General features: G+C 42.2%; 1 protein-coding gene across 7 annotated transcripts in view; it reads left to right on the top strand.

Annotated features, from left to right (window-relative positions):
* The window catches only part of CLMN (calmin), a 112,651-nt gene that overhangs the window by 44,007 nt on the left and 44,114 nt on the right, over window positions 1-24,530 (top strand). The window contains exon 1 of one of the 7 annotated variants that reach the window (XM_042445863.1): window positions 22,368-22,443. The exons of 4 other annotated variants lie outside the window; for them this stretch is intronic. In XM_042445863.1, coding sequence (XP_042301797.1) covers window position 22,443 — 1 coding nt within the window. In that variant the 5' untranslated portion in view covers window positions 22,368-22,442. Of the gene's footprint in view, window positions 1-22,367; window positions 22,444-22,468; window positions 22,504-24,530 lie in introns of those variants that run through there. 2 more of the 7 variants (XM_042445864.1, XM_042445862.1) reach the window with 2 other exon arrangements.

The raw sequence follows: 24,530 nt of genomic DNA, 5'->3' as shown, positions 1-24,530 counted from the left end.
ATACATTACTTCCTTCACATGTTGGTTCTGATATTTGTTTGCTTGCCATATGGGAAGTATTCAGTGATACATAGGATTGATTTACATGTGCATATGTTGTTGTTGTGCACCTCCAAGTCATTTTTGACTTATGCCGAACCTAAGACCGCAGTTTTCTTGGCACATTTCTTAGGAAGAGGGAGTTGCCATTGTTATATTTTGAGGCTGAGAGAATGTGACTTGCCCATAGTCATCCAGTGTGTTTAACACTTGAGCGGGGAATCAAACCCTGATCTCCAGAGTTATAGTCAACACTCAAACCCCTGTGCCACACTGGCTGGCTTATAGACCTCTGAGGAATACTAATGGGAGCCAGAGTCAAATTGGAATGGTTGTTATTAATTGTTATTAAGTCGATTGACTTGTGGTCAGTGTAAATTCGAAGGCTTTCATGGCCGGCATCCATAGTTTTTTGTGTTTTTTTCGGGCTATGTGGCCATGTTCCAGAAAAGTTTCTTCCTGACGTTTCACCAGCATCTGTGGCTGGTATCATCAGAGAATGTTTGCCTGGAAAGGACTTGGGTATATATAATGTGTGACCTGGAAAGGCAGGAGTGAATTTGCATGTATATTGTTTTTGTTGCTAATGGCAGGCCTCAGGGTGGAGGGTCTGCAAAAGAGAATTGATGTCTGCTTGATAGTGCTTATTGTCTGCTGGGAGATTTCTAATTTGCATTTGTTGAGTCTTTGTCTTGCTATCTTTCAGGACTGGTAGCCAAACCTAAGGGTTTCCTCTTTTCTGTTGAAATTGTCCAGGTGTTTCTGGATTTCAGTGGCTTCCCTGGGCATCCTGACATGGTAGTGGTTGGCATGGTCCAGAACTTCAGTGTTTTCAAACAGTATTTTATGCCCAGGATGGTTTGTGGCATGTTCTGCTTCTGCTGATTTTTCTGGCTGGCCCCAGACTTGTGGTGACTCTATGAAAGATCTCTAAGACATTCCTATCATCAACAGCCTTGCTCAAGCCTGGTGAACACAGGACTGTGCTTCCTTATTTGACTCTATCCACCAGTAATGAGCTCTTCTTCTTTTTCCTACTACCTTCTACCTCACCAGGGATATCCTTTCATGATATGCCCAAAATATGACAGTCTCAGCTCAGTCATCCTGGCTTCTAGGCAGAGTTCAGGCTTGATTTGCTCTAGAACCCATTTATTTGTCTTCTTGGCAGCAATAGGAATTGGCCTTTTTCAATCTTAAAGAATGAGTCACACAAAGTCCTTTCTTGCTCAAAAGAGAGCAGATGAACCCATGCAAATTCTAGCTCCATTTGACTGGATTACCTTTGAGATGAAATCTTCATGCAAAATAAACTGATACAGATTCCTGCCAAGTTGGGCTGAGATTCTGGCCTGTTGCACCAGCCCCTCCATCCTTTTTGATATACTAGAAATATAGATGTCCTCTGATAATTGGTTTGGAATATACTGGAGCTTTGCCTCTGAAGGCAATTGCATCCTCAACAACTTAATTTTTTCCAGCTGTAATTCATACCTTGTGATCAGATTTTTTTTTTAAAAAAAACTCAACTAGGAAAGCTGCACTGTGTGATGCTGTCAGTTTGCCAACAGTCACTTGTTCAAGCAGAAGGATTTCGGGTTTGGTAAAGGCTGGGATTTTCTGCATGTACTGTATTGACTTTTTCCATAAGCAAGTGAGAAAGAAACAAAAGCCAGGCCAGATTGTTCTGGGCAGGTCTAATTTCAAGTTAAGAAAGGTTGTCAGGCTAGATTACATGAAATCTCAGGAAGTGTTCCAGTGAGTGGAGTTAAAATTTGAGTCTGGCTGTGTTTAGTTTATCTGTTCACATTACTGGAAAATGCATGGGTTCGAAATGTCCAGGGAACAGCACACTTCATAGGCTTGTAATGTGAAACCTTGATTGAACTAGGCTAATCTTTGTGCAGAATGGTTATATGCAATCCCCTTGAACCGCAAGACATGAGTAATACTGAAAGTTCCACTTTGATACTGACACTAAGTTGGCCACATTTTCCTTTGCTTTTCACCTACTATCTGCAATCAAGACTGTATTTGATCACTTTGAAGACTTAGAGAGCTTTGGTTGGGTGAGGGTAATACTTGGACTGGGTGTCTGGAAGATTCTGGTGTTTGGAGTCCAAAAGACAACTTTTCCAGCCGCTGTGCAGACTACAATATGGCCTGTCAAAGCCAGGCAGAGTCAGACACGCATTCTAGACTTTAGGAAAGCCGATTTTAGTAAACTTAAAGAAATACTGGGTGTGATCCCATGATCAACAATAGTAAAAGAGAAGGGAGCTCAAGATGGATGGGAGTTTCTTAAAAGGGAGATTCTGAAGGCACAATTTCAAACAGTTCCAATGAGGAAGAAAAATGGGAGATGTCTCAAGAAACCAGGATGGATGACTAAAGAACTTTCAACTGAGCTAAGATTAAAAAGGGACATGTATAAGAAATGGAAAAATGAGGAAATCACCAAAGAGGAATTCAAACAAATAGCAAGCACATGTAGGGGTAAAGTCAGGAAAGCCAAAGCACAGAATGAACTCAGGCTTGCTAGAGAGGTTAAGAACAACAAAAAGGGCTTTTTTGGATATGTCCGCAGCAAAGGGAAGAAGAAGGAAACGGTAGGGCCACTGCGTGCAGAAGATGGCAAAATGCTAACAGAGGACAGAGAAAAGGCAGAATTACTCAACACTTTCTTTGCCTCAGTCTTCTCAGAAAAGGCAAAGGGAACTCAACCTGACGATCATGGAGCAGAGGACAGAAAAGAGGAATTTCAGCACAGAATAAGTAAAGAGATAGTACAGGAATACCTGTTCAACCTAAACGAATATAAGTCTCCAGGACCAGATGAACTACATCCAAGGGTATTAAAAGAACTGGCAAATGTAATATCAGAGCCATTGGCAATAATCTTTGAGAAGTCCTGGAGAACAGGAGAAGTGCCAGCAGACTGGAGGAGGGCAAACGTTGTCCCCATCTTCAAAAAGGAAAAAAAGAGGATCCCAACAATTATCGTCCTGTTAGTCTGACATCTATACCAGGAAAGATTCTAGAGCAGATAATTAAACAAAAAGTCTGTGGACATCTAGAAAGCAATTCCATAATCACAAAAAGTCAACATGGGTTTCAGAGAAAGAAATCATGCCAGACAAACCTGATCTCTTTTTTTGATAAAATTACCAACTTGTTAGATGAAGGGAATACTGTGGATGTAGTATATCTTGACTTCAGTAAGGCCTTTGACAAAGTTCCCCATGATATTCTTGCAAACAAACTTGTAAAATGTGGGCTAGACAAAGTAACTGTTACATGGATTTGTAATTGGTTGACTGGCCAAAGAGTGCTCAACAATGGCTCCTTTTCATCCTGGAAATAAGTGACCAGTGGGGTCCCACAGAGCTCTGTCCTGGGCCCAGTGCTATTCAACATCTTTATCAATGACTTGGAGGACAAAATTGGGGGCATACTTATCAAATTTGCAGATGACACCAAATTAGGGGGAATAGCTAATACCCCAGAGTACAGGATCAAGATTCGAAATGACCTGAACAGACTAGAAAACTGGGCCATAGCTAACAAAATGAAATTCAACACAGAGAAATGTAAGGTACTGCACTTAGGGCGGAAAAACGAAAAGCACAGATATAGGATGGAGGACACCTGGCTGAATGAAACTACGTGTGAAAGGGATCTAGGAGTCCAAGTAGACCACAATGAGTCAACAGTGCAATGCGGCAGCTAACAAGGCCAATGCGATTTTAGGCTGCATCAATAGAAGTATAGTGTCTAGATCAAGGGAAGTAATAGTGCCGCTATATTCTGCTCTGGTCAGGCCCCACCTGGAATATTGTGTCCAGTTCTGGGCACCACAGTTCAAAAAAGACATTGGGAAACTGGAGCGTGTCCAAAGGAGGGCGACTAAAATGGTGAAAGGTCTGGAAACCATGCCCTACGAGGAACGACTTAGGGAGCTGGGGATGTTTAGCCTGGAGAAGAGAAGATTAAGAGGTGATATGATAGCCCTGTTCAAATATTTGAAGGGATGTCATATTGAGGAGGGAGCAAGCTTGTTTTCTGCTGTTCCAGAGACTAGGACCCGAAGCAATGGATGCAAACTGCAGGAAAAGAGATTCCACCTCAACATTAGGAGGAACTTCCTGACAGTAAGGGCTGTTCGACAGTGGAACAAACTCCCTCGGAGTGTAGTGGAGTCTCCTTCCTTGGAGGTCTTTAAGCAGAGGCTAGATGGCCATCTGTCGGGGATGCTTTGATTTGGATTTCCTGCATGGCAGGGGGTTGGACTGGATGGCCCCTGTGGTCTCTTCCAACTCTATGAATCTATGATTCTAGGCCAAATAAAGCTGTTTCAAAATGCTTTGAAGATGGGGTGGAACAGACAGGCCAAATAAAGCAGTTTCAAAATTCTTTGAAGATGGGGTGTTTAGATGACGCACACTTCTAAAGTGGGCAGAAACCAGATTGGAGCCGTGCTATTTGCACCTTCAACCCTGCATATAAATGCTCTGACATGAGAGCAGTTTTGAAGGAGTAATCCATCCTAACCCTAAAGCTGCATATAAATGCACTGGTGCAGGTGCACATTAAAAAAGGATGGAGCCGGTGTACCCAAGTGGTTGGGGTGGCAATACAAAAAAGTGAAATTGTGGCACCTCCAATGGATATAATTACAACATACACAAACCAGACAGTCCAAGAGGGGGCATGGGGTGAAGGGGGCATGTGGCGGGGTCTCCATAATTGTGCTTTGTCAATGTTTTACTGGGCACACTAATGCTCCAATTTTCTGTACCAGGGGAGGATTGCAGGTGCGACTGTGGCCGATCAAAGGCACAACCATCCAATGGGATGGCATCTAGACAGCAAGCAGTCACTGGAGGTGTGTTTATGCAATGGTGCATATGTGTGGTGGGGGTGTGACAAAAATTACCAGAGGCACAGATTAATGTTGCGCCATGTGCATTCGGGATCCCTTGGGAGCAGCCGGTGTGGACAGTGAGGGTTCAGCCTGCTTCTGGAAAATGCAGGTTTCAGCCACTTTTTCCTGCCTGTCTGTTTCATCCCTATGTTTGTCTTCAAATCAAGTTATGTTTATTTGGATTTTTAGGATCAAGTCACACATTAAATATACAGTGCACACTCAGCAAATAGCTGTAGTTGGCTGCCTGGGTGTATTTTTTAAATATGTACATTTGTGTCTCTGTCTAAATTTCTAAAATCTGTTAAATGTTGATCAGAAATGGGGGTCAGCCGGTCCTCCAGATGTTTTGGACTGCAGCTCCTATTCAGCCTTAGTCAGCATAGTCAATAATGAGGGATGATGGGAGTTACAACCCAACAGAGCTGGCTTGTGACATATTACTGCCTGAGGCACACATAAATCCTTCCAAAGTCTGGTCAAAGAGTGTCCCAGGAGACCAAGTGAACTTATTTTGACACCTCTTGAAAGCACCTCTCCTACTCCATGGCTGTAAAAATACAGTCATAATAAATTAAATAAATTAGGGGGTGTAGTCCTTTCATTATACCCCAGACCTGTTGCCCTCTGGCCTAATGGCAGGGCTGGTGTTCCAGTCCAACAACATATGTTTGCATGCTCCTAATATAAATGCGAGAAAATGGGCTTTGCAGGCCTGTAACACTGCAGAACTTGGGAAAAGTATCCCCCCTGCTTTTAAGGATTCAGGACCTGGCAAGAGAATTGAGTAAACATTTTAATCCTGAGGTGTTAGTATTATTTTTATTATTATTTTTACAAGGCTGGGTGGCTAGAGGCTTGAAATTTTTCTAGGCTTGTGCATTATGTCCCTCCACAGGAAAACTCTCAAATAATCTGTGAATAATGCCATACAATCAAGGCAATTGTGTGTATGCCACATGTGCTTTTGCTTCATGTGGGAACAGTTAATTGCATATACGAAGGGTTTTTCTAAGAGCTTATCCACTTTGCGTTCATAAGAAGTATCACACTTCACACACTCTGTTTGCTGAATTCTCACTTTGCTGCCCCCACTTCTTAATCAGTCTTTGCTGTGTTAAAAGGGTAACATACATTTCCGGAACAGTGAAGTTGCTTTGAGGGATGGGCCAAACTAAACATACAATAGCTGCCAAAGGCTATGAATCTGAGAGCAGCTGTTCACAAAATGTTGATACAATAAGGATTCTGCTCACACATGGGAGGCATAAAGACACAATCCATACAGACATAGCTCATTTAGAACAGATTTAGGATTCAGCACTTTAGATAGCTCATTTCACTTAGAACTAAAATCTAGATGTGGATATACTTCTCCCGCTGACATGGACACCACCAGCTGTCACTGACAGATAAATCGATCTTGCTTGTGAAGTTCAGAATAATTTACACAGGGCTGTCAGTTGCTTCCCATTGAAGCAACAATTAGTGCATGGATTAAACTCTTTGATAGGGATGGAGGCCATTTTTTTAGGACAGCTGAAAAAGCAGATAGATCCATGCAAGTGTACAAGATTTCCAGATCCTTTGTCAGGCAAGGCATGTTTGGGGCAGGGGAAAACAGTCTGGGAAGGTTGAGACTTGGTCCTGTTGTCTTAGAATGCAGTTGTGAGGAACGATTTGCAGGCTCTAAAAATTCAACCTGAGTTCCCCCACGACCTGCTGCAAATAAAATATTTGAGGGGGGGGGCAGTAAAAGGCAATATAGTGCATAGATTTGTATCAAAGCGAAGGATAGGAAACTTGGCATCCTCCAGAGTTTTTAGACTACAGGCCCCACTATTTCTGGCCATTGACCATGCTGGCTTGGGCTAATGTAGGCATCCAGCTGCATTTTGTGTGCACCAAGTTACTTACGTGATCTATGCCAATCTGTTTTCAGGAGTACTATTGCCTGACTGCATCAATTTCAGAATGGTTCAGTAAAACTCAGTCTTACAGAGTGAGGTTTTTAGGGGTTGGCAGCTATATTCAAGACTTATCTTTTCTATCCAGCCCATATGAGTCAGCCCAGGCCACTCCATGCTGCCTGACTCCACAACCTGTCCATACTACTGGCTACAGGCACAGCAGTGAACATGGTGCCAATCAGAGCACTGACTGCATTGATAGTTAATGCTGTAATCAGAACCTGGTTGCTTACAATGGCTTGTTTGTATTTATGTCCTGCCCAACTGGAAAATGCCCTTTGGCATTTGTACATTGGTACAATGTAAAATCCTAAGGATTCAATAAAATCAGAACAATTGTACAGCTAATTCCAATATTGAAACAGTAAGAGGTTTTAAAAGTCAGCAGTGACAATCCTTTTCTTAAAAAAAGGTAAGAAATTAAATATTAAAGGACAGCTAGAAGGACTTAGCCTGGTAAATGTATGTACAGACATACTTCAGTTAACAAAGCCTCTGACGAAGAAGTTCCCTTTTACAAAATGTTTTTATGGACATGTGCCCCCCCCCTTTTCATCCTTGTCCTCTGTCTAGCTGGAAGTATTTTAGCAGCATCAGCATTGGGAGGATGGTGAAGGAGGGCTGGAGAAACAGGCTTGCATTGTCACCCTGCAACTGCATGTCTAAAGTAAACATTGCAATAAAGCTTTGGGTCAGAAAAAATGAGATTCTACTCTAGCTGATTTTACTGTACGCATATTGCCTGCCTACAAAAGGCAAGGTATACAGCAACTGCTTTCAGAAACCCATACTGAGCATGCAAGAAAAGCAAAACCAAGAGAAAGGGGGAGGACAGGTAAGCCTACCTCACAAGCTCTGCCCACACACTGTGTTAAAAAACAACATAATTTATCACCAAAATGAAAGTCACAGGAATAGAGGAAGCTGGTGAAAGAAAGAAAAAAAAAATCATCCCTGGATGCATTTTGAAAGAAACCTTTAAGTGGTCACTAGAAGGTTCAAAATGTTTTTGTTTATTCATGCAAGCTTTACCTGATCTGGTTATTTCATTTTATGAGTGCATATGCTAGTTTGGGTGGGTGGGGAGTTTGCTGAACCATGTTGAACTGCTCTCCTTTTTCATGTAGGAATATACCTCTATTTTTTTTTCGTCTTGTTTTTTTCATCTTATTTCTGCCTCTAGTACTAACTGTTCTGTTAAAACAAATAATGTCCTGGAACATATGAACTTTAGTAACTGAGCTATACCTGTAGCAAAAATGCTGAGACATACATCCCTAGGTAGAGTGTTTCACAGAGGACATAAAGATAGAGGTAACTCTGGGAAGAAGGGTCATTCCTTCTTATATACCTGTTATAAGTAGCAATACTTAGAAAAAAACCTCCCAGAGCTTGGAAAAGTTACTTTTTGTAATAAAGCTTGCAGAATTCCCAAGCCAGCATGGACAGTGATGGTTGGGAACTTATTTACTGGATGAATCTGGGAGTTATGGTCCTAAAATGTTTTCCCAAGGTATGGAGCCTCCAAAGATGTGCTCAACAATTAGAGTAGAATATATGGGAGAAGGCGTTCTTCCTAGGTAGCCAAGTCCTGAAGATATGGAGGTATGTGGCCTTCACCACTTGACTTCTTAACTTTACAGTGCTATGCAATGAGAAGTGGAATACTCTGGGAAGATGCATCTGAATTACTGTGTTAAAACTATTTGTATGTCAGGCTGGCTTTATTAAACCATGAAATGGGGAAAGCAAGAGTAGAGACGCAAGCTTGGCTGTGTATGTTGTTGTTTAGGATCTGTGGAACAGTAGTCCCTTGTGATATGTCATTTTTAATGAGTGTGTGAATGGTGTTCAGGGAATAAAATCTCATTATCAGACATTTAGGGCACATGGTGATCAGCTGCTGCCTGGCAACATCATTCTTGAGCACCTCCTGGGACTAGCATTCTGGAGAGTGTCACAGATGGGAGGGCTTGACAGTTTTATAAGGGTTGTTCAGATACATCAGATAGACACTTGAAATAGGCAGTTGCCACAGTCATCTGCAGCTTGAATTTCCACCAACTTCTGAGGAGCAAAATATGAAAAGGTTACTTTCTTGGAGTCTAATTTTCAGAATTCTGCAGTCAGCATGGCTTCTCTGTGGAATTCTGAGAGCTATAGTCCTATCCCCCTAACTTTTTCCAAGATCTATTAAGAAACATAGAGATTTTTGTTTTGTTTTTAAATAGTGTCATGTACACTGACGTTACTACAGATTGAGTCTATGGAATGCCACAATATGAAATATTCCAAAAACCAAAACATTTTTCATGGGTGGCTAAGATAGTGATAACTATGCTTTTTGATGGTTCAGTGTACACAAGGTTTGTTTCATGTAGAAAAGTATTCAAAATATTGCATAAAATTACTTTCAGCCTATGTGTATAAGGTGCATATGAAACATAAATGAATTTTTTGTGTAGACTTGGGTCCTATCTCCAAGATATCCCATTATTCACATATATGCAAATATGGGTATTCTGACCCCCCCCCCCCCATCCGAAATCCAAAGCAGTCCTGGTCCCAAACATTTCAAATAAGGGAGACTCATCTTATATAATTATAATCCTAATATCATCATCATCTTGTGGAAACAAGTCTTAAAGCAGTGGTGAGCAACTTTTAGCCTTCCAGATGTTGTCAAAGTCCTTTTGTTGTGTATGCCTGCCTGGCAGAGAGTTGAGTTAGATGGCCATTGCAATCCCTTCCAACTCTAAGATTCTGTGATTCTTTTTTTAAAAAAGTCTTTATTAATACGACAACATCAAAACAACATCATTACAATCCTAAGAAAGATTACAATCCTAAATTTCTGTGATTCTAAGCAAGTCCTCTGGGGAATGGTTCAAGAGGTTGAATATGCTTGGCCTCCATAACAGGAGACGATAAGGAGAGACAAGATAGGGCTTTGCAAATATTTGAAAGCCTGTCACATGTAAGAAGGGGCAGACATATTCTCTGCTGCTTCAAAGGGAATGGTCCAAACCACTGCAAGGAAACAGAATTCATTTTATATGTCATTTTATATCAAGAATGCAATTTTACTATGCAGTTGTATTTAATGGGATTTGAGCATCCACACATTTTGGTATTCCTGGGTCCTGGAACCAAGCCCCAACAGATACCCACTGTAATCCAGTTTGACACCACTTTAACATGGCTCAATGCTATGGAGTTCTGTGAATTGTAGTTCGTTTTGGCACCAGAGCTCTCTGACAGAGAAGGGTAAATGTCTCACAAAACTATAATTCCCAGAATTCCACAACATTCAGCCATGGCAATTAAAGTGATGTCAAACTGGATTATTTCTGCAGTGCAAATACATGATAGTGATGGTGATAAATGCAAAATCTGGAGATCTGTTAATAGATTATGAAACAATTCTTTATATCACTGGTATCTTACAACACAATTTTATCCACGTGTACTTAGAAATAAGACTCAGGTGTGGATCAGACAGGCAGGAAAAAGCTACTGGAACCTGCATTTTCCAGAAGCAAGACAAAACCCCACTGTCTGCACTGGCCACTCCCAGTGTGGTCTGAATGTGCACGATCCAATTGCATAGCACGGCATGAAGCCGTGCTGCTGGGTAATTCTTTTATTGTCTTCCCAACATATATGCACACTATTGCACAAACACACCACTGGTGATGACCTCCTGCCTAAATGCCATTCTGTTGGATGGTCACCTTTTTGATCTGCCACACAGTTGTACTTGTGATTATCCACCGATACAGGGCATCGATGTGCCTAGTAAAACACTGGCAAAGCACAGTCATGCCCCCATTCTCCCTCTTGGACTGTCTGGTTTGTGTATGCTGTATTTATATTCATTGGAGGTGTCACAGTTTCACTTTTTTGCATTGTCACCCTGACTGCTTGGGTAAGATGGCTCCTGCCTTTTTAAAAGCGCGCCTGCACTGATGCATTTATACGCAGCTTTAGAGTTAGGGTTAGGATGGATTGCTCCTTCAGAACCACTCTCACATCGGGCTGTTTAATTTCAGGGTCAAAGGTGCACATTTTCCAGGCTAAGTCGGAATATCCCGAGTTCTTTTTGCTCCAGTTTTTAGCCCCAGAGCACAGCTTCAATCTGGTTTCCACCCGCTTTGGAGGCATGCGTCATCTAAACACCCCACCTTCAAAGCAGGTGGAAACTGCTTTATTATTTGTCCTGTGTGTTTCACCTCTCCCTTTGCTCAGTGGGGCTTATTCACTGGGTAGCATGCATTGAATTGCAACTTTAAATTTCTAAACCTAACCTCCTCATTCCTTTCTTCCTTCTTCCTCTCCTTCCCTTCCTGCAGATGTGAGGAACAAGGTATTCAGGCCAAATTAGAATAAATATTGTTCACCGCATTGTAAAAATATGACAAGGGTTCATTGTTGAAAAATCCTCTGCATGTTTCACATAGCTTGTGTTTCAGGGTGTCGAAAAAGTACCAGTAGATAAGTGCTGCAGATATTTTGTTTGCAATGTAGGTGGGGATTTGTTTTCAGAAAATAGCTGTTCAAACACTCGTATACATTGTTGAAGCCTGGCAGAGTTACAGTGTTTTCAGAGGGTGAACTTATTTTCCAGCTACTGAAAAGAAGAGAGAGCCTGGAACAGTGACAGGAAATTCAAGGCATTTTTGTAGGTTCAGAAGATTTGTCACTTTCAGAATAGACTACAGTTGTCCCTCTACATTTGTGAGTTTGACTTTTGTGGATTTGATTATTTGCAATTTGAATTAATATGTTCTCTCTAGGAATTTCTAGGTCATCCAGCAAGACTGCTAGAAGTTGAACATGTAGTTGTGCTGGAGAACCTAGAAGTTCCTAGAGAAATAACTTTTCATTGGTAGGTCCTCCAGCATGATTCTTTGATCAACTTATGACATATGTTGACCATAGAGTTGCACTGGAGGACCTGGAGATTCCTATAGAGATGTTTTCTTAGGTAAAAATAATAGTGGTTTTTTATTTGCAGTTTTTCCACATTCATGGGGGTCCTGCACCCCTAACCCCAGCAAATGTGGAGGGACCATTTTAATAGCCAAAATGAACTCAGATCTTGAAAACTTCTAATTCAGTCCACAGACTCTTGCAATCAGTGCAAAGATCATTTCATACTAAATGATTATAGTACATTGACTCCTATGATCCAATTCTGCTGAAACCTGGGATTTGCAATTTAGGAAGGGATGTTTAGAATTCTTAGACAGGGAGATCTAGTGTTGTCCAAACTACAAGCCCCAGGATTCCATAGGAAGGAACATCAACCTGCTGATGTTAGTTGTTCTAGGTTTAAAATAGCAGAAAATGTTACGTCTGCCCTGGGCTGTGGTAGTTTTGTGGGGCGGAGAAGCAGAGGGAGAGATAATCACGTTATATCAAAATATAGACCAATGAGATGGAATCAACATGAACTCCTTCCCCAAAACATATTTACCAAACACATGAGAGTTGAGAGAGGATGAGTATGGTATATTCTCAAATATTGGCATAGTAACTGTCATGTTCAACTGCCTCCCCCTGTAGCCACATGAGAGAGGTGGTACTGGGAGTGCCGAGATGATACTTGGTTGCATCCGCACTGCAGAAATAATGCAGCTTGACACTGTAGGGCAGGGGTCGGCAACCTATGGCCCGCGGGCTGGATCTGGCCTGGCAAGGCCTTGGGACCGGCCCCAGCCCGGTCCTGCCGCCGATTGCTGCCCCCACCGCAGCTTGGATGCTGCTCCGGGCACCCGCAGGGGCCTCGCCGCCATCCTCCTCCTCCACCGCGCATTGCTGCGCAGAGGAAGAGGAGGGCAGCGAGGTCTGGGGCAGAGGAGGCGAAGGTGGAGGCAGCGCCTCCTGCGTGCGGCTGCGCCACCTTCCCCACCTCCCTGCAGCCTCCAGCTTCCCTCTCGGCCTCCGTGGAGGGTAGCCTCCGCGGAGGCTGAGAAGGAGCGCGTGGGGCCGTCGGCTTCCCTCTCGGCCTCTGTGGAGGGCAGCCTCCGCGGAGGCCAAGAAGGAGCGTGCAGGGCTGCCGGCTTCCCTCTTGGCCTCCGTGGAGGCAGAGAAGGAGCGTGCGGGGCCGGGAAAGAGGGGAGGCCTCCAGTGCTGGTGCCCCCCGCCGGCTCTTTCCCGGCCCCTGATGGGGCTTGGGGCCCCATCAGGGGCCGGCAAAGAGGGGGAGGCCTCCAGTGCTGGCGGCCCCCACTGGCTTTTTTGACGGCCTCTGACAGGGCCTGGGGCCCCATCAGGGGCCAGCAAAGAGGGGGAGGCCTCCAGCGCTGGCAGCCCCCGCCGGCACTTTTGCCAGCCTCTGACGGGGCCTGGGGCCCCGTTAGGGGCCTGTGGGATAGAGGGGAGAGGACTCCAGCGCTGGCCTGCCCCCGGAGGTGGAAGCTTCAACACCGGCATGCGGCACGCACCCCTGGCCCCCCCCGGCTTCACCCTCCCAGTTATCTGAGGGACAGCAACCCGGCCCCCGGCTCAAAAAAGTTGACTACCCCTGCTGTAGGGTAATTTAAAGCCTGGTACAGGCAGGCGGTTTGCGGTGATAGTAGGGCTCGATACGGTGCAGCATCCATATGTGCCGATCCCTACTATCAGCGCCATTACATCACAAGGCTGTGGTCTCATCCACACGGAGCACAGCCTTTTTATGTAAGGGCGCCCAAGCGCCCAAACGGCTCTGGGCAGAAGAGGTGTCATAGGGCTGCATCGCAGCCCTTATGACAGCACAAAAAAGCAGCCGCCTAGAGCGGCTCCTTTTAGATAGCGCGTCTGTGTTGCAGCATGTGGATGCTGCAGCACAGATGTGGGGCAAAGATGGGTGGCATGGAGCTGCCCATCTGTACTGCCCCTAAGTTTCCTAAGGCTTCAGCCTTTAATAAGGAAATATCAAAAAGGTCAAAGCCAAGCTTGTTAGGATCTAGGTTTAAATCAGCAGAGTAGCAGAAATGTAACACAAATAGCTTGTAGTTCAAACAGAAGTTTTCTAATGACTTTAATCTATATATACATAAAGGCTGTATCTTAATCTAGCTAGTGAATAATTCAGGTTGAGAAGAACTATTTATCTCACCATTTTTCCAAAGAAAATTGGGAGAGGAAGAAGATGGAAAACCAACAGTTCACTAGAAAATAATTGAGAGAAAATGTCTGTTAGTTCCAAAAAAAGGAGTGACTTAAATCACATAGTTAGTTTGAATGAGAATGAAAGTGAGGAGTTTGCATGCAGGAAATCCCTATCTATCTAAGTAGGAGGAGAGAGAATGCAAAAATCTTCTAACAGACACCACTTTAAATGCCATGGCTATAGAATTCTAGAAATTGTAGTTTTCTAAAACATTTAGCCTTCTCTGGCAGAGAACTCTGGTGCCACAACAAACTACAGTGCCCAGAATTCTGAAAACATGAAGCTGTGGCAGTAAAGGTGATGTCAACTTGGATTTTTTTCTGCAGTAAAGATGCAGCCATGGATTCCCAATCCATGAGAAGTTCCCTACACACACACACTTTTTCAATAATTCCTTATACAGTACTAAGATGGAATCGTGTGGTATATCGTCCAGATGTAGCCCCCGGTTTTTGCCGATCATCCAAGGCACCACCCCTAGGAAAAAGAGATTACAATATTTTTAAAAAGGAAGAGAAAATGCTGGCTTTCAAAGCACGTTTTTAGACATGGTCTCTGGCCAATTCTGGTGTTATTTTTTGTGTGTATTTATGCAGTGCAGTGAGTGCAATCCCTGGTAGTTGCTAGGACCATTAAATTGCCTCCCAAGCCTCTGAAGCATGCCACTCTTTCTTTGTACAAAGGTGCCAGAGGGAAAGGGGCAAGCAGGAACATTAGCTTTGGGCATTGAGTGCAATCTTGTTTCCCTCTTACATATTCAGTGAAGACATGGATGGGAAGGAGACTGGCTGTATAACTGCTGGGTTCTGCGGGATGTCCAGTTATTTTTTTTTTTAAATTAAGGATGGAAAGAATGGAAAGACTATATGAAAGCATTCAAAAATGGTTTTGTTCCATAAAAACTTGCATTTTCTGCATAGACAACATTATGTGTAGAAAACAGCATTTTCTGAGCCGAAATTACATCCTTCATTACTGCGAAAGGAGGAAGAGGAGGAGGTGACTAGTGATTACGTCCAAGTTCTCCTAAGGCTCTCAGATTATTATTTTTTTTAAACTTACATAGCTCAAAATGTGAAGTTTTACTGCGACACACATGTTTAACCAACATATTCTAGGCTACGTCAAAGGAGTATAGTGTTCACATCAAGGAAAGTAATAGTGCCACTTTTTTCTGCTTTGGTGAGATCAAACCTGTAATACTGTGTCCAGTTCTGGGCACTGGAATTTAAGAAGGATGTTGACAAGCTGGAGGTTGTCCAGAGGAGGGCAACCAAAATGGTAAAATTTTGGAAATCATGTCCCATGAGGAGTGGCTTAGGTAGCTCAGTACATTTACCTGGAAGAAGAGAAGGTTAAGAGGTGATATGATAGTCCTGTTGAAATATTTGAAGGAATGTCATATTGAAGATGGAGCAAGCTTGTTTTCTGCTGCTCCAGAAACTAGGACACAGAGCAATGGATTCAGACTACAAGAAAATAAATTCTACCTGGACATTAGGAAGAACTTCCTGATGGTAAGTTTTTCGACAATGGAATAAGGCTGGCTTGGAGAGTGGTAGAGTCTCCTACTTTGGAGATTTTTAAACAGTGGCTGGATGACCATCTGTCAGCGGTGCTTTTGTTGTGTCTTCCTGCATGGCAGGGGCTTGGAATGGATGGCCCATGTGCTAATGTTATTTACCTGTCAGCGTGCTAGGGATAGCTGTAGCTCCCCCTCCAGGTTTGCAGTCCAGTGTAATGCTTCATGCCAAAAAACACCTAAAATCATTTGGTGCTCAAGGCAGAAAATCCAAATGATGCCCCTTGCAACGATAAACCAACAAAACCAGCTGAACAACCAATTTTCTTTAACAGGAACTCCAACTCTGACATCTGACATGGGCACTTTCACCTTGTTCAGTAGCATAATAGGCTTTTTGTGAAATCTTCATTATTGACCTGTGAATGAAATAACAGTATTCGTCAAGTTATGCAATTTAGCATAATTATCTATTATGCTGTAGCTTCACATTTCAGAATTGCAGGGTGCCTTTCACCATACTGTAATTAACAAGATAAAAGAGAATCCAATTACGAGTTGCTATATAAACCATTCCAGAGAAAATCATAGCATAAACTGCTTTTAAAAATGAGACATGAATAGATTTTCAACTATGCAGTGTGCTGGCAGTGTCCAAAAACTAAAATTAAAAAAATGACACACACACGGAACAAATTAGATTGCTATGTACAGACAGTAGTTTTACAGAGCAGCAATGTAGAGTTCTGATACCAGAAGTTTCAAACTATATATGATGGTTAATAAAGCTTTATGTGTAATCTAGAGGTTTGTTTGTTTTTAAAGCAGCAGCTGGGATGTGGAAGCAGTCTGATAATGGGATCAGTGCCACTCTGGACAGGGAATAATTAAAAGTCTTTTTTTTTCTTTCTTTGCTGCAGTCCTAAAAAATATTCCCCCACTTTTGAAGGTGCTGTTTGCATTGGGAGGAAATTTCCACCAAATGAATCTGTCTTCGCATCAGACCTGACCCATAGCAAAATCTTGTGTTCCCAGTAGTTGCAACAGTTGCCATCATTCCCATCAAGGCTGCAGCATCAAACCTTAGATGCCAACTCCAGCTCCAACTCCTCTATTTTCCTACTCTCCAACTCTTTCAGAAATGGCAAATTTATATTAATTAGTAGTAAAATGGTAGTGCAAGGCATTTCAACACTGCCATGTAAATCCTCTGGCTACTTAGACAGAACATAGGACTGGAGCACAGCTTCTGGCCTCTTAGGATGCATGCATCATTTAAAAAGCATACCTCCAAAGTGACCCGAAGCAGATTTACTTTGGCCTGTCTCTATGGACCCATAGACTATGGTGCAGTACAGATCTCCTAAAAAGGGAGGCCTGCCGGCACCTGTTTTTCCTCCGCATGGAAGCCACAACTGCCAAACCATGCAGCTTCCGTGTGGAGGAAAAAGAGCCTGCAAAAAGCAGGTTCTTTTTGCCCTGCAGAGCAGATGTTGCGAGTACACCAGTGGTGCACTCGTGATGTCACAGACACAGCACGATGTGTGGACGCTATGCATTTGTCACGTCACAATGGCGGAGACCATACACACGGGGCACTGCCATTGTTACAGTGCCGCACTGTACTAGGGTTAGGGGCCATGTGGTTGCTGTGCAGTCCGTTAACCCTAGTATGGTGCTAGCACGGCGCTTTAGCGCCATGTGTACTGCACCAATATTTATTTGATTAAAATTTCTAAACAAGAAGACTTTCCTAAATTCCTGTGAGAGTAAATATACAACAAACTAGAACCTTAATAAATTAAAATGGTAAAATGTAGGTGTAATTTATATTTTTGTATGCATACACAAACAAACACACATACCATATTGTTATAATGTTAAACATTTTTATTTTAAAGTCTGAGTCAATCCCTCAAAGCCTTCAAGGTCTATCATGGCTGTAGTCGTGCTGGACCCTGAAGGCTTTGCTTCCCAGCAGCTGCTGCTACTGAGAAGGGTACCACTATGGCCTCCGAAGGGCCTGTTTAGGCTCTGGTGGGGATGCTGTGCAAGTGGAAAAGCACTCTTTCTTGCTTGCCCTGTAGCCATGCTAGTCTCTCCAGGTGTACCTCCCCACCAGATGAGACCCCCTCCCAGGGATGTCATCTGGTGCGATTTATACCACCTCCTAGTGGCGCCACTGACTGTGTGGATTATTTATTTATTTCCTACCCCACGCCCAGTTAGAGCTCAATGTGGCTCATAATTGAAAAGAACAACACAATTCAAACTACCAAAAATGAGCATTGAAATAAAATTAAAACTATTACAGTATTAATATACATCACACATTAAAGAATAAAATGCATTTAAAATCTCTTTAAAACCGTACAATTAAAACAAGGGAGTTACATCATCTAGGGCAGTGATTCCCAAAGTGTGGAAAGATCCTGTGGGGCAGTGAGGTAAAAGGGGGTGATGGTAGGCTTTCAATCAAAACACTGGTACAAAAGAAAAACAATGGGAACCAGCAGCCTTTAGGACCATGGTGGGGATGAGGGTTGCATGAAAATTGCACTGAGGACTACCACGACTGGGAGGTCATTGACTAGTTTCCCCCATCAATGAAAAGGGATGCCCTAACTATTCTTTGGAGACACATAAGCTACGGGACTTGCCTAAGGCCACCCTGTAGATTTTATGGCTCAGCAGGGTTTTCCCTATTCCATGCTGGCTCTCAAATATGCAGTCTTTATTATTCTGTAGTTTTTTCCATGCCCAAGGCCACAAGCCAACTGTTATAGTTTTAGCAGATACATAATAGAAAACCTGGGGTGGGCTGTCACACTTAGTCCAGGGCAGTCTAACCCACCCTGCATGAATCAAAGAATGACTTTGCTGCTAATGTTACACCAACATGGAGATCCAGACAAGCAAGCAATTCAGTCAGACCTCAGCTGATACCGTGTGACATGGCAACCCAGTTGGCTAGTCCCATTTTAAGGCATGTGTTTTCTTTGCAGGAAACAGCTTTTTAAAATGTTATTTCCTTTGCACGCACACACAAAAAAAACCTATTTTCTGTGCAAAACAACTATGTGCAAATTTGGTGCAGAATAAGTCCCAAACTGCAAAAAAAATCTCATTTAGTCCAGGAATGTTCTCATGAAAAATGTTTTAAAAATCCAAAACAATTTGTCAAATGTTTTCTAATATTCTTTTTATCCCCCTCATCACTCCAGCCAGCAGGACTGGGTGGGGATGGTGAGATCTGTAGCCCCACACCATTGAGAATAGCCAAGGTTGGGAAAGGCTGGATCTACGTCAGTATTACCTAGTTCTCTTGGCTAAACATTTTCTGTTTCATCCGCCATCCTGCAGAATGCTGGAATTGAGGGGGTGAGAGGTTGCATTTGCTGCTGTGAATGATGTAGAAATCAAAGTGAGCAAACTTGTAACTTGTGTGATTTAAGCCTGGCAACCTCCAGGAATAACAAGACATCGGGGTAAAGTTATTTTTCAATTAAATTAGGCTTTACTGGTCTAATCCCACTGAAACATGAGGTGCTATTTTTAGTAAATAACATTTTATTAAGCAGCAGCTAAATCCAATGGAAAGTCAGGAGGACTTTCATTGTTTTAGAGTAATTGCGTACTCAATTGAAGAAGTAATTTTGAAAAAAATATTGTAAGGATGGTATGGAAGAATGAATACTAAATAGCAAAGCAAAGCATAAAACCAACACAAACCCTGATGAAGGTTTCTGTATAATCTAGAATGTATTTTAATACTCCTAAAGCACATATGGAGAGCAAGTGTAGTGCAGTGGTTTGAGCATCAGACTGCAACTCTGGAGACCAGGGTTCATTTTCCTGCTCAGCCATGAAACCCACTGGGTGACCTTGGGCAAGTCACATTGTCTCAGCTTCAGGGGAAGGCAAACCTCCCCTGAACAAATGTTGCCAAGAAAATGCCACGATTGGTTTGCCTTAAGATTGCCTTAAGTCAGAAATGACTTGAAGGTACACAACAAGAAGAAGAACAAAGATCACATGTATTAGTTTTTAAAATGAGGAGTTAATTGCAGAGTTGTGATTGAATTCTGTTAAAGAAATGGCTTAAATACTGAACCCTGCATGCTTTTAAGCAGGCAGTTTGTGGCCCTGCAAATGTGTCAAATTTCAAGTCCCTTCAGCTCTAACCACTGTAACCAGTGGTGAAGAAGGATGGGAGCTGGATTCCAATAACATCTGGAGGGTCACAAGTTGCCTATCCTTGCCTTCAAGGGCTTGCCAATACCCTGATCCCTTCTAGCAAAGGGTTTTGTGTGTGGACCTCATCTGATGAGCTTCTCTATAGCCTCTGACTTCAGCCAGAGATAATTCTGTTTAGCCTCAGTGCTTCTATTTACAAAACCAGTAACTTTCATGTAGTCTTTATAGAGAGACAGCAAGTGTAGTGGCTTGAGTATTGGGCCAGGACTCTGAGAGACCTGACTTTGAATCTCTGCTCAGCCATGGAATTTTGGGCAAGTTACACTATCTCGATCTAGGATGAAGGCAATGGCAGCAGCATGCTCCTCTACATAAATTTTATCAGGGAAAACCTAGGATAGGATTGCCACAACTCAGAGTCAACCTGAAGATACATAACCACAGTCTTTGCAGAAAAAAATTAGCTCTTGCCCCATCTAGTTCTGCTAGTATTCATTAATGTTTTTCTGGGCCTGAACAGAAAGGCCAAAATAAGGCTGCTTTGGGTCACTTTGGAGGTATGCTGTTTAAATGACACATGCATCTTAAGAGGTCAGAAGCTGTGCCAAAGCTGCGCTCCAGTCCTCCACACCTCTCCAGCCCCATTTAGTATAGTTTGAACATGTTCAAATCACAAATCCAAGAGGAGCTTTAAAGTTATTTGGCTGTGAAAATTATGACTCTAGCAAGGTTTTGAAAGTTGAAGTCATATGTAATATATATAAAAAGAAGGAACTCTCACCATGTTGTTACCTTACCCTTTCTTTTCCAGTGCGATTTGCATATGCATATTTCAACAATCAGCCACCAACATGGCAGTCTTTTCTTATTGCATGTTCCAGCTTGTCCCCTTTATTTCTAAATGTGTGAACACTGTTCATTTGTCACCTTAATAATCTCTTGAAGCAACTTTTAAAATATGCAGAAGTATTCTGGAGATGAGGGGGAAAGGGGAAGATATGTTGGTACTGTATAACTAAGGGGTAGAGCGGGATAGAAAATAGCCAATTGGAACTATTTACAGCAGTGGTTCCCAACCTTCCTAATGCCGTGACCCTTTAATACAGTTCCTCATGTTGTGGTGACCCAAACCCATAAAATTATTTTCGTTGCTACTTCATAACTGTAATTAAATAGGTATTTTCCAATGGTATTAGGCGACCCCTTAAAAGGATCTTTCGACCCCCAAAGGGGTCCCGACCCACAGGTTGGGAACCGCTGATTTACAGCCAATTTCTGCTTCAGATTTGTAGAATTTCCCCCCAGCATCCATCTCCTGCATGCTGATTTAAGTGTGTTTTAAGTTTAACATACTTTTATATGTTCAATTGCCTGTTCTAAACAAATATTTGAGCTGTCTTCCTTTGAAATAATAATCCCTGTAACTTCAGTATTCTTGAGGAAATGGTTCTGCTCTGGGATAGAGGAAAAAGCAAGATAGTTGAGATAGAAAAGTAGACTATTTTTCTTTTTGTTCTTTCTTCTTTTGAAGAGAGAGCAAAGGAGACATTATCTTCATGCCTATATTCCTAAGAATTAACTTTGTCTGCTCAGTTTTTAAAAAACTTTACTCAGTTATTTTCCAAATGTGTGAAATAAATCCATATTTAATCTAGTGGATGAGCCTGATGCTGCTCTCTGGATTTGGTTTTGTGAAGCAATCATACCTATTTGATCAAGGTGGAGGGCAACAGCTGTTAACCTTGGCTAGATTTACAAATTTTACGTTTCTGTTTCCTCTTCATCCAAGCAAAGGATGCTGAAGCCTAACCCTCCCTCATTATTTCTTGCTCTGACCCACTATTATGAATTCAGCTAAACTTACCCTGTGCATATATTTAGGATAATCTGTTCCTATACTAGTACTGAGAACTAGTTAGCATGGAAGGTGTATGAGTGTGGGAGAGAGAAACTTTCACTGTTAAGGCAATCTGATTAAATTTACAGAACCATCCCATATAGTGCTTTCAGGTGCCCTGTTTTATACAGCATGTCTTGTATTTGTGGGCTTGGTGTCTGGTCCCATACCAGGGTTGTACAGGATACCACAAATTGTGTATACCTTGAACTTTTGAGAATAGCCACCAGCTAGGTTCCCAACAGACCCTACCCCTGAACATTTGGTAAGCAGCTGTCAGGTCTTGCCAAAAGCCAGGGGATCATGATTAGTGTGGTACTGCTCTTTCTTTTCTCAGGCTGCAGAAGTTGGCCAGGCAGTGGTGTGACCGTTTATGACACATGGCTGGCCTGTCATCATGAAATTTCTGTGGTTTTTGCAGTTCTGGCAAGATTTGAAATGAGCTCTTGTGAGACACCCTCCTTTTGTGAAAGTTGAAGTGGATTTATATAGATTTGCCTCAGATGTTCTGGGTTATTTTGAGCAGACCTTGGGAAATAATCTCTCCCATGTTGGTGTGCAGACAACCTGGTAACTAATGCTATGTAGCCGTTGCCTATGCCTGGTGAGACTCTAGAATGTCCATAAGCTATTGTTACAGTACTTGGTTACGTAGACAGTTCAGGTTGTTCTGGAGCCCACATCCACCGAGAACATGCCGTGACTTATCTTGTTTGCTGCTTCAAAGTGATGAGAGTAAGAATTAAAGCTAGTTTGAAATACAGTCAAAGGTAGTGTAAATCAGTTGATGGGTAGGTGAGTAATTATGGCCAAGATCTTGGGGTAGATGATGTGAGCCAGCATGGTGTAGTGGTTTGAGAGTTGGACTAAGACTCTGGCAGACCAAGGTTTGAATCCCCACTCAGCCATGGAAACCCACAAGGGTGACTTTGGGGAAGTCACACTCTATCAGCCTCACAGGAAGGCAATGGTAAGACAATAGGAATAAATCTTGCAGAGAAAATCCTCTGATAGATTCACCTTACTTTTGCCATAAGTCAGAAATAACTTAAAGGTACACAACAACAACAACAACAACAAGTTTAAGATGGGATGCATAACATGTAGCATAAAAATTAACTTTATTACCTTCATTTCAAAACCTTTTTGAATAACTGTCTGTCTGTTGTCTGGCAGCCTGATGGGTGGGGAATAATAATCATGATATTTTTGTTGTTGTTGTTGTTTCCAACAGTTTTCCAGTATTGGGGCTCAAATAGTTTACAGAATATTAAACCAGAACAAATCAAAACATATAAAATATCAGTTCTCTAATATGTGAGTGTGTACACTTTAAAAAAATCTAAATATGTATGTGTGTTAAAATTATAAAAAATAATTAATCTATGAAATTAAAACCATTAGCTTTTATTAAAGGAGGATGTAAAAATCAAAACAAAAACACAGTCCATTGTAGTCAATTTAAGGAGAAGGGAACAGAAAGAGAAATAGAGAGTGTAAAAGAAAAGGAAGAAATTGGCAGGGAGCAAGAATGTGTAACAGAAAAAGAAAGAGGGAACTGAAGGGGGGATGGAAATAAGAGTGATTCTCCCACCACTGGCTTTTCCCAACCATTAATGGTGTGCAACCACCAACAGATGACCTCAAAGAAGACGTGGCCTTTGACGGCCATATAGTTTTCCCACCCCCTCATTAGAGAATGGTGGGATCAAATTCCAAAATCTTGGGGCAATGTGTATTTGGGTCTATTTCCGCCAGGTTACGTACTTTATTTCATATCCTGCCTACTGGTTGCTGACCATTCCCATAAGCAAAGTATAGAAGAAATAGTCTTATATAACATGAAAAACAAGATAATAAAAGCACATTGAAACTGAGGAACCGTTACAACCTCATAAGAATCAGATGTAAAACTATTAGTCGGAACCTTGAATTCTGAGCTTTTTGCAACAAAGACATCTCTGGCTTAGGCAAGTAGTCGCTCTGAATACTGCAACTTCTGAGGGTCCCCTCAAGGCAGTCAATATGTGAAAAGAACACAGAGGCATTGGCTTGATATCAATCCGTAAGAGAACAAATCCTGCAGTCCATGAAGCCTGTTTGCATCCAGCTGGCAGCATGGAGCTGACTTGTTATGAAGTGTCAAGAGACTTGAACCAGGGACTCTGACAGAGGAGCCAAGTATCTGACGTTTTGCACAACTGGAGCAAGTCTTGGGTACCGAGGAGGGTGACCAAGATGAAAGGTCTGGGAACCTTTCCCTTTGAGGGCGGCTTGGTAGCTAGAATCAGTGGCATCCCCAGGGTTGGTGTCACCCGGTGTGGTAATTCAGGGAATCCCCCCTCCATTGACCTCTCATTTCACATCATACAGAATCCTTGTAATGCTTTTTTGCATTAATGTTACTCTAAATCATAATTCCCTATACACTGAATTGTAAATTGAAGGTATACAGTCGGCCCTTCTTATACACGGATTCAAGCATGCACAGTTTGAAAATGTTCCAAAAAAGTATAAATTTCAAATATCAAACCTTGATTTTCCATTTTTATAAGGGACACATTTTTCTGTCATTATATTTAATGGACTTGAGCATACACGGATTTTGTTATCCACAGGGGATCTTGGAACCAAACCCCACGTATACAAGAGTCCATTGTAATTTAATCCTGCTAGTTGTTTATGTCATAACTATTAGCATGTTATGCATAAACAACTAGCAGGATTAATTATACCTTCAAATTACAATATCATATGCCTAACCTAATTGTATTTACATATACATAGTGAAGATTTAGTTTAAAAATATTATTTTAAAGAAG

This window comes from Sceloporus undulatus, chromosome 1 (genome assembly GCF_019175285.1).
Source record: "Sceloporus undulatus isolate JIND9_A2432 ecotype Alabama chromosome 1, SceUnd_v1.1, whole genome shotgun sequence".
Taxonomy (NCBI): domain Eukaryota; kingdom Metazoa; phylum Chordata; class Lepidosauria; order Squamata; family Phrynosomatidae; genus Sceloporus; species Sceloporus undulatus.
The sequence above is the reverse complement of the archived record's forward strand: the minus strand, read 5'-3'. Positions and strand labels throughout refer to the sequence as shown.